Below are 11513 nucleotides of genomic sequence, written 5' to 3' on the forward strand. Positions count from 1 at the left end.
TTCCTATGTTTCCCATAACAACCCATCAGAAATTAATTAATTACTTTATTTAACCAAAATAAACTATACCTATATACTGTGGAGTTATGTTTGTGAATAAAATTATTTTGTCAAAGACTAATTTAAGAAAACCATATTTTTAAATTTTATAAGAAAATAAGGTGGGCAAGTGGATGGTCGCTCTGCTGTACAGTAGATTACAAATGGGCACTATAATTATATTATAATGGATGGTATTAAATTTGAATTTAATGATATAATATCATTGTAAAAGAAAAACGATTCTGAGCAGAGACGGTATGTCAGTCTAGGTATAAGATATAATATTATATAGTCTATGCGATTAAAAAAAAATTGACCTATAGGCTATAATAAGTACCTATAATAAATTCCAAATTAATCATATCACAATATCTATTAGGTACTTATAACGTGTTATACATCAACAACAAACCATGAAAATATCATAAATATATAATAGTATACTTTAGAAGTTTCAAGTATAAAGTATACCCAAGAATAATATTATACAATCACAACAAAATAACTAAAATAGTTATTCTAGGTTTTTAATATGTAATTTCGTCCAAATTTGAATTTATTTTTTAGATTTTTTGGTAACAGAATTAAATACTTACGTGGAATTTTGTTTTAAATTTTCAATTCTTAGATACAAAAGTTGAAATTTTTAACTACAAAATAATTATTCATATAAAAATTTGATAAATTTTGTCAAAATCGATCTTTAAATGCTTATAAAAAAAAATTGTGCCTATGTATTTTTAATATATTTGAACCGCTATTGTAACAATATATCAGAAGCGTTGTATTAAATTTTTACACTTTTTGGCCCAACAGATAAACTGAATAAAAATGAATTATTGATCAAAATACTTTGCTAATTTTCGTAATTTTTATATATTTTGTCAATTTTTGAACTTTAAATGCTAATAAAAAAAACTGTGATTAAGGATTTTTAATAGTTTTCAAATGTCATTGTAACAATATATAGTAGGAGCCATGTATTAAATTTTCAAGTATTTTTACTCAATAAATAAAGTTTTATTGACATTCATAGAAAAAAAAAACTAATAAAATTGGAAACTGAAAATGTCACTAAACAATTCAAAACAAATCAAAATATTTTGAAAATTTTACTATGTATAGAAAATGGAAACAACCAGTGAAAATTTCATGTATCTACGGTCATTTGTTTTAAAGTTACACCAAAAACCAAAATCGATTTTCTCGAAAACAGCTTTTGCGTAAAAATTCCCGTTTTTTCTTAATTTTTCTTTTGTTTTCAAATTTTGACCTGCCGAATGCATCAACTAGATTCACTTTCCCATCAAACAATATACCTACTGTTGAAGAAAATCGAAGTAGTTTTACTGCTCCAAACCGTGATGACAGACACAAAAATAAAAATAATATAAAAAAAAAAATAAAAAACACACATCACTGTAAAATCAATACATTCATCGTTCCACTCAGAATCTAAAATATAACTTCAAGATTTACATTTCGTAGGATGAATAGTAATACTACGAACGTGCGCCGACACTAAGCATCTACATTGATTATTGCAATTACGTATAGACACTACACAGTAGGTACACTTTGACTATGAGGGACAGTGTCACACAACTTAGTAATTGATAAAAAAAAAATAAAATTACCAGCAACTACTAATACTCTATTGATTTTTTTTAAAAAGAAGCCTGGACCTGACGTAAATATTACAATTTTAAATTATTAAAAATCTTAAACATTATTTGGCCCGGAATTAAATGTTTTAAAATCGTACAAAATATGTATGACGTATTTTATATGCTTATTATAATTTATAATTAGCATTACAACTCGCGCTAAAATTATGCAAAATTAAATAAACATCAGTTAAAAAATGTATTAAAAATTTAACTGCAGTCACTGCACTTTACTCAATAAACTATTAGGCATGTCTTATTAATAATTATAACAGAATTAATTGAGATTATTAAAAATAATAGAATTTATTAATTTATAATAATAATTAATAATAGGTACCTAATATTTAATAATAATTTTGCCCACACATTTTCTTGTTTATTATTTAAGGAAAACATAGAGAAATCTGATGATGTATCACGAGCAAAGCCCCCACAAGTTTGCCATGTTAATTAATTTTGATCTCTCCCCCATGAAACATTCTCAATTACGCCACTGTCATCAACACGTCAACGTCGTCGAACTCAAATATAAACGATAGTGAGGGATCACTACAATAGTGAAAAGACAGTATCGCAAGCATTAATTTTTTAATTTTTTTTTATTTTTGTGTCTGTCATCACGGTTTGGGGCAGTAAAACTGCTTCGATTTTCTTCAACAGTATCTTGTTGATGGGAAAGTGAATCTAGTTGGTGCATTCGGGATGTCAACATTTGAAATTTACAATAGTTTTCAAAAGCGCGGTGAAAAACAAAAGAAAAATTGGAATTTTTTTTTTATGAATGTCAATAAAACTTTATTTGTTGAAATAATTGAAATTTTAATACTTGGCTACTATACTATATTGTTACAATGACATTTGAAAAATATTAAAAATCCTTAGTCACAGTTTTTTTTAATTAGCATTTAAAGTTCAAAAATTGACAAAATATGTAAAAATCACGAAAATGAGCAAATTATTTTGAATTAAGAATTTGTAAAAATTTTTCTTTTTAAATCTAAGATTTGAAAATGTATTACAAGATTCCACATAATATTGTCTACCTTTGTCAAAAAAAAAAATGTCTACAAGAACGTTAAATTAAATTTTTACGAGCGTTTGAAATTCATATTTTTAGGTACCGCTACAACATTTGATATTCGCTCGAATTCTCTTGTGACGATTTTCTTATATTATTGTAATTAAAAAACGAATGACTGTAGATATTTGAAAATTTCACTGAATGTTTATATTAGTAGTTTTCATATACGATAAAATTTTGAAAATAATTTGACTATTTTTGAACTTTTTACGGAAATAGTCAGTTTTAAATTTTTTTAGTTTCTTTTTTCTTTAAATATCAATTAAGTTTTATCTGTTGGGCCAAAAAGTGTAAAAATTTAATACAAGGCTTCTGATATATTGTTACAATAGCGGTTGAAAAATATTAAAAATACATATGCACAATTTCTTTTTATAAGCATTTAAAGATCGAATTTTGACAAAATTTATAAAATTTTAATTTCAATAATTATTTTGTAGCTAAAAATTTATAAAATGTTCAAATTTTGTATCTAAGAAGTAAAAATTTAAAATTTAAAACAAAATTCCACGTAAGTAATTAATTCTGTTACCAAAAAATCTAAAAAAAACATTTACACAGTTTATTTTTATAGTTAATTTAAGTTCAAATTTGGACGAAATTACATATTAATTAATACCATAGAATATATAATATTATTATGTTTTATACCTAGACTGACATACCGTCTCTGCTCAGAATCGTTTTTCTTATACAATGATATTATATCATTGAATCCAAATTTAATACCAACCATTATACAGTGACCCACTTGTAACCTACTATACAGCAGAGCGACATCCACTTACCGACGTTTTTTTATTTAGATTTGAACGATTTAAGAATATGCGTGTAGTAGAACATTTTATTGGCTTAGGGGTAGTATAACATTAAACATAATATAATTAGCATTTCTTAAAAATACCTATGTAAAAATATCATATAATTTTGATAAAAACGTCTATAATCAACATAACTTTGACAAAATTGTATGAAAATATCTTAAATTTATTGAAACATTTCCATTTAATAATTAATAGCTACTTTGAAATATAAGGGAACACAAATAATTTTATTTTATTAAATATATAAAATAATCCACTAATAATACAAATATTTTGAATAAACATAATTTAAGTACTTGAAGAGACTAGTATTTTGACGTATTGATCAACTATGTAATCCAAATAGAATAATATTCATTACCTATAAAGTTGAAAAGTGTTTCTACTCACTCCATTCTACAGTATAGACATTAAAGAATAGTATTACCTATATAATAATTAGCTATATCATACTTTTATTTAAATATAATTTTACAATCATTGCATTCATTATCTGTGTGTACAATATTTTCTTTTAAAAGTATTTTATACTCCAAGAGTATACAATCAAAATAGTTTAATGGAGATTTACATGAAAGGGTGAGAATGTGTGACACAAAACTCACGGTTGTTTTCCGGTAGAAAGTGTTGATAGGTTCCGTATTGGCTCGTGCTGAACGACGGCGTGCGGAATTAATGGTTGTGATCGGCCAAGGTGACTGCTCTGCTGTGTGGTGGCGTCCCAGTGTGGTCGTGGCACTGACGGGTGGATACAAATTACGATTACACGGCGGATCAAAAGCCGTTGGACACGGATATGCTACACCGTGTCCAACGGCTTTTGACGACCGTCCGGCTTATGCAGGCTAGGAGTGGTGCTGTTGATTGTTTGGTGATTGCATCCGTGTCTAACGGCTTTTAAAGACCGTCAGGCTTACAAATTCACCGCACTTAGCGGGGACGAAGGGGCTCTAGGCTGTGTCCACGGCCTATATTTATGCTGTTGTATGCCAGATTGTGGTGTGTGGATTTTGTTTTGTGCCCTTTGCTATTGATGGTGTTTAAATGCATAATAGAACCCATTCAAAAAAGGTCCGTGAAGTTAGCGGAAAGATTTGAGCACTAATTTCCGCTATAACACCACTATTTATTGCCCAATTAGTGCTATTCAACCGTACCATTTTAAAAATTAGTGCTCTAGTCAGTAAAAAGTTACATAGGGGCTTACCTTTCTCCGCTAACTTCAAGTAGCGGGTTCAACACCAGCACCAAAATCCGCTATAGCATCGAAATTTAGTGCTGAATTTGTGCTATTCTACGGTAACGTTTTAAAAATTAGTGCTATGTTTCCCTCCGAGTTATGGGGTTTTCCGTATTTCGTCCCAGTGGGTGCACCATCAGCACCAAAATCCGCTATAGCATCGAAATTTAGTGCTGAATTTGTGCTATTCTACGGTAACGTTTTCAAAATTAGTGCTATGTTTCCCTCCGAGTTATGGGGTTTTCCGTATTTTGTCCCAGCGGGTGCACCATCAGCACCGAAATCCGCTATAGCACTGAAATGTAGTGATAAATTAGTGCTACTCAATGGAACCATTTTCAAAATTAGTGCTGTAGTCAGTATAAAGTTACATGGGGGCTCATCCAGAACCAAAATCCGTTGCAGTACCAACCTTTAGTGCTCAATTAGTGATATCAGGATATTCAAAAATAAAAATTGGTGCTACCTCCTAACCGAAGTTATTGCCATTCCCATTTTTTAACTTAACGGGATCATCGAGATTTCCATTATAACACATTTTCATATTACAGATTTTTTATTGAATTTTTATTAAAGTGATTCATAATAATTTTTTTCTTACATTGAGATTTTTTATAGATATTTTAAATAAAAATTCAATAAAAAGCTGTTATAAAAAAATTCATATTTTATATCAAACATAAATTCAATAATCTTATTTTTTATGTATTATGAATTTTTTATCAAACTGATTTTTCATCAATTTTCAAGATGTTTATCAATTTTTTAACATATTTTTTATTGATTTTTAACAAAAATAATTTTTATTAAGATTTATATTCAATTTATATTTTTATAAAATATGAATTTATCATCAAACATTTTTTATTAACATTTTTTTATTTAATATTGATTGAATTTATGTTTTTATCAAATTTTTTAACAAATTTTTGTTGATTCTAACCAAACTGAATTTTTATCAACATTTATATTGAATTTGAATTTTTTATCAGATTTTTTTTTACTAATTTTTTTAACATATTATTTTTTATGAAACTGATTTCTTATCTATTTTTTTATTATATAGTTAATTTGTAGATTTTTATCAAATAGAATTTTTACTAACATTTACACTCAATTTAAATTTTTCATAAAACATGAATTTTTATAAGCCTGTTCATCAATTTTTTTTGAACAGTTTCTGTTATATCATATTTTCATAAAACAGGAAAAAATTAGTAAAAAGTTTATCTGAAAAAAAATGTATATTTTTAAAAGCTTCAGATTGTATATAAATGTTAATAAAAATTCAGTATGTTAAGACAATAAAATATTTATTAAAACAATTGGTAAAAAAGGTTTATAAAATTAATTTATAAAAAATATGTTGATAAAAAATTCATATTTTATAAAAAACACGAATTCAATCTATATTAAATAAAAAACGTTAGTAAAAAATGTTTGATAAAAATTACACATTTTTATTAAAATATAAATTGAATATAAATCTTTATAAAAATTATGTTTGATAAAAAATCATTAAAAAATATGTAAAAAAATTGATAAAAAATGAGATTGATAAAAAAATGATATTATATAAAAAATAAGTTTATTAATTTATGTTTGTTATAAAATGTGAAAAAAAATCTCCTTGTAATAAAAAAATTATGATAAAATAGTTTAATAAAAAATCAATAAAAAAATCTGTTGTATTAAATTGTGTTAGAACAGAAATCTCTATAATCCCATTAAGTTGAAAATGGGGATGGTGATTGATGGACGACATTTTAGCACTATAGCGGATTTTGGTGCTGTTGGTGCACCCGCTGGGACAAAATACGGAAGATCCCATAACTCGGGGGAGGGGGAACATAGCACTAATTTTGAAAACGATACCATTGAATAGCACTAATTGAGCATTTAATTTTGGCGCTATAGCGGATTTTGGTGCTGGTGTTGAAACCGCTACGTAAAGTTAGCGGAGAAAAGTAAGCCCCCATGAAACTTTTAACTGACTACAGCACTAATTTTGAAAATGGTTCCATTGAGTAGCACTAATTTATCACTACATTTTAGTACTATAGCGGATTTTGGTGCTGTTGGTGCACCCGCCGGTACAAAATACGGAAAATCCCATAACTGGGAGAGAAACATAGCACTAATTTTGAAAACGTTACCATCAAATGTTTCATTACTTAAAATTCTCATAGCTACATGAAGAGATATTACATGGGAATATTCCTGGGGATTTAAAATGTTGTAAAAAATAACAGGTGCTGTATACAATTATAACTGCCGTAGCTCAGTTGCTTTCCAAGATCCTAATTTCTCTATTCGCTGTGGTCGTCGAGCAGTCATTTGGTATAACATCCCTGATGTCCAACAAATTTTTTGAAATCATTTAAATTTTTTTAGTAGGAAGATGCACAATTTTATAAGCTGGTTTACCAGCTAACCATAAAGCCATTATTTTTCGCGTCACACCAATACACACCAAATGCATATAATCTAATGGAATTAGTGATACAGGTTAAAATTAGGTATGACAATAAGAGTAAACCGACCTAGTTGATAATCACCATATTCTTGATTAATATAACAGTTATCAGTTCTTAAAACACTATTAGTTACATTTGGAAAACACATTCGATGGTCAATATATTCTCCTTCTTGGCAACATTTTGAACAGCTATAATACCCTGCATGCCCCTTGGTCATTGTGATGAAAGAACGAGCCGGAGTATCACATGTAAAGCAGTATATGCTAATACTATGCAATGCTTCTTTGTATACAAATCCATTATTAATTAAATCAGTAATTTCAACAAAAAAATCTTGTAAAAACTCATTAGCATTGTCTGGTTTGGAATATCCATGATATACTCCAATGATAAATACAACCGAACTATGAACAATACATCCCATTATTGGCCATAATTCGCTTGTGCTGCTGTTTGACAAAGGCAACCCATCTGTTGAAATTTTAATGCTGATGTTAAAATTGTTTATTTGATTTTGTTCAACCTCTAATACTTCAGTTAAACCAACCCGTACACCAAAATGACAGTAATAACAAGAATTTACAGACCATATTATAGTATTTCTCGGTGAAGAAAGTAATGTTCTGGCAGTCTTTGATAGATTTTGGCCACATGTCTGTTTTCTCAGAATCACCATTAAATCATCCAGTTCATTGTGCTTAATCTTACTCATTACAGCCCAAAAAATAAGTTCATTTTTATACTGCGATTCATTATCACATATTTCAGGCACATCAATTAAAATATTACAATAATCAGTATCAGATTTATTAGATGAATATTTTTATCATTATTATCAAAATTAATTGAGTCATCATTTTCAGAAACATAAAAAAAAGGGTCATTATTTAATAAGCCAGTAGAATTAATATTACTAGGACAATTTATATTTTGGTTACAATTATTATCTGAACCATCATTTATATTATTTTGGTTACAATTATTATCTGAACCAATATTATCTTTCGGTATTATATTACAATTGGGATTGACTGTCTCATCATCATCTGATCCAACTATTTAATGAACTATTCTACGTCTAAATGATCGTTGTGAAATAGCTGAAAGATATTTTGATTTGCCTTTATAACGCTCGCTCGACATATTTATAATTAATTCATAAAAGTGCAGATCCTAGGTAAATTATTATGATATCTTAGTATCTTATATCTTGTCTAATACACAATATTAAATAATTATTTATATTAATACTTACCTACAGCATTCAGCAATATTATAATGAAAAAACGCCAACAACTGTACACAATACACTCAAATACCAAGTAGTCAAATCATATTTTACATTAAAGTATTAAATATTTAAAAGGACGCGTTATTGAAGACTCGTGGTTTGCAATAATTAAGCATCTTTGTAGTTTGTGTTTGTGGTTATGACAATATGACTTGCGACTTGCGACACACGAACGTTAAACACCGCACATGCGCATTCACACATACGCCTGGAACGTTGTTATCATAGCTGTTATCCAGCGCGACGGTAGTGGCACGAAGCTAAGTAAAAAAAAATAGCGGAGTAGCCACTAACGTATATTATAACAGGATAAATTAAACATTAAACATTAAAAAACATTATTACCATAATATTGTTGGTTTATTGAATAATATTGACTATTAAGTATTCAACATTAATTATTACTGGTAATGATTATATTGTTTTTATTATAATATATTAAACTGCATACAATGATATCCATAAAATAACTATTATATCTAATTTATTAATGTATATCTCACGGATATCTAAAAATATTTCTAATGGAGTAGATATAGGATGGATATCTCACGGGACACGGATATCTAAATAATATTACTCATGGAGTAGATATGGTATGGATACTTGGGCTATCCATTAAATATCCAATAGATAATATTTTCTGTGTGGGAGGGTATTTTTATTTTAATATTTTGGTGGGTGGGGGGGGGTTCAGAATTTTATCCTAGGTGCCCCCGCATCCATAACTAATATACCGGCCAGCTACTAACAATACACATATAAAACAAGGAATGAATTAAAAATGTAATTTAAAAAAAAAACCTTAAATCCGTCGTAATTTTTTTTAAAAACTTATTTCATTAATTCATTATGAATTATGACATTTGGTAATAAGAAAAATAGCTTGTTGCCAAAAATTACTTGGTTAAAATTAAAGAAAATATTGATATTAATGAAATTTAACTTAATAGGTATAGATAAATATTTGCCCTCCCTAGTCCCCACCTAATTGCGCCTATATGTTACCTACCAGACACCTGTGGCGTAATTACAGGGGGATTTAGGCGACTTTTTTTAGAACCGTCAAACCATTGTATTATTTAATTTAATACAAAATACTAAGACACTAGAATTTTATTATTATTTGTAAATTGTAGGTATTAGGTATTGAGCCGTAACTGCTATAGGGTTGTTGGCTTTAAAGTATATTTTATAGAAATCTATTTATATATAAATGAATGTATGTGTATGTGTGTGTGTGTGTGTCCATATTATCATGGCAACAATTCATATATTAATTTGAGATTTCATATGCTAACAAGTTGCAATACCACATTTTGAAATTTTCTTCTCAAGCTCTATCAAGTGAAAACTAATTTTCTCTTATTGGTATTAAATTAAGGCTGTACCCATACCTACACGTCTATGATGTTCGCACTCTAAATTATTTAATCTAATTCAAACTAAACTAGTACCAAGTTTTTTTTAAAATATTTGCAACAATTGTCTCCCCCAAAAAATAAATTTTTAGTGTATTTATATTATTTTTATATTTTAAAAATCTTAAAAAATACACGAAACATTGGCGCTCAGTGGACTTATTTTTTTACATGTTATATACTCATCTTATTAAATTCTGTCTACTAATTCTCTAATATTATAGGTAAATAACTAAATAAACAATAATTATTAATTACTATTTAATTAAACATAATTTTAACACATTTAACTTTGTCACCGGTAGCGTTGTAGATAAAAAAAAGTGACTTTGTTTCGCAGCAAATATACTACATGACCATATTAGAAAATAGAGACCAGTTAAGATTACGTGAAAGATATTTGGGAGCTTATTTTTCTATAGGAAATTTTTCTATACTGCTCCAGAAGATGATGACCAAATTGATGACAGACAAACACACACACACACACACACAAAACATTGTAAATCACTATTATATTTATCGTTCTACTCGGGATATAAAATATACAAATATAAAACTATTATTTTATACAATCGAAATTATATTGTTGTAATTACGACGTGGTTATAAGGAAAATATATTGGAATTACATTTTATTATAATTCGTAGAAAAATCAATTTATTGTTGGTACATTTTTAATTTCTACGAGTTTAAATTATATATAATACCTAATTAATACACAATATATTATTACATATTTATCATTTAATTAAATTGATTAGGTACATTCCATTTTATGTTTATACAAGGACCAAATGTTAATGTGTAAATAACTATTAGGAAAATAGTTTTGAACACAAGTGTTATCTCGTGATTTACGACGAATTTGTAATTTATTACAGTTTTAATAATGTTATTTTATAGGTATTATGTAAACAATTATTGTAATTTTATTACATATCAGTCCATTTAGGGCAATATATTATATTTTGAGTTGGATTTTTTGAACACATAATTACATAGGAAATAAATTTAACATAATTACATAACAAGTGTTGATGCCCCGTTTGTTTTTTTATGATTTTATTTCAGAATTAGTAATACAATATAAATACTATGAATATTAAAAGGAATATTCGAATATATGAAGATCTCGTGCAGGATTTGAAGGACGTTATTGATGGGGGCTAGAATATTTAGAAAACTAGAAATTTAGAATTGCATGGCTAAGAACTTTTCCCACCAACAGTACCTACATAATACGTGGTGTAATAAAGATAACTGAAAAATTAAGAACATAGTTAGTTAATTACATTTAGCACTTTGGCAATAATTTCGGCTGTTACAACCTCTATTAGTTATCTTAAGATTTACTTCGAGTTTGTACAATGATATTAATTTATGATTTTAAATATACTTTGTACTTTTCTTCGTCATAACTCACATAAGTATGTATTGCAGAATATTATTTTCTCCAAGTT

General features: G+C 27.5%; 1 protein-coding gene across 1 annotated transcript; it reads right to left on the minus strand.

Annotated features, from left to right (window-relative positions):
* Positions 1-7237: 7237 nt before the first annotated feature.
* LOC103308293 lies at positions 7238-8049 on the minus strand. Its single transcript, XM_008181414.1, has 2 exons — positions 7401-8049; positions 7238-7344 (listed from the first exon to the last, which is right to left on the minus strand). Exons 1-2 carry the CDS (start codon positions 8047-8049, stop codon positions 7238-7240), a joined length of 756 nt encoding a protein of 251 aa, XP_008179636.1.
* Positions 8050-11513: the final 3464 nt, after the last annotated feature.

This window comes from Acyrthosiphon pisum, chromosome A2 (genome assembly GCF_005508785.2).
Source record: "Acyrthosiphon pisum isolate AL4f chromosome A2, pea_aphid_22Mar2018_4r6ur, whole genome shotgun sequence".
Lineage (NCBI taxonomy): Eukaryota > Metazoa > Arthropoda > Insecta > Hemiptera > Aphididae > Acyrthosiphon > Acyrthosiphon pisum.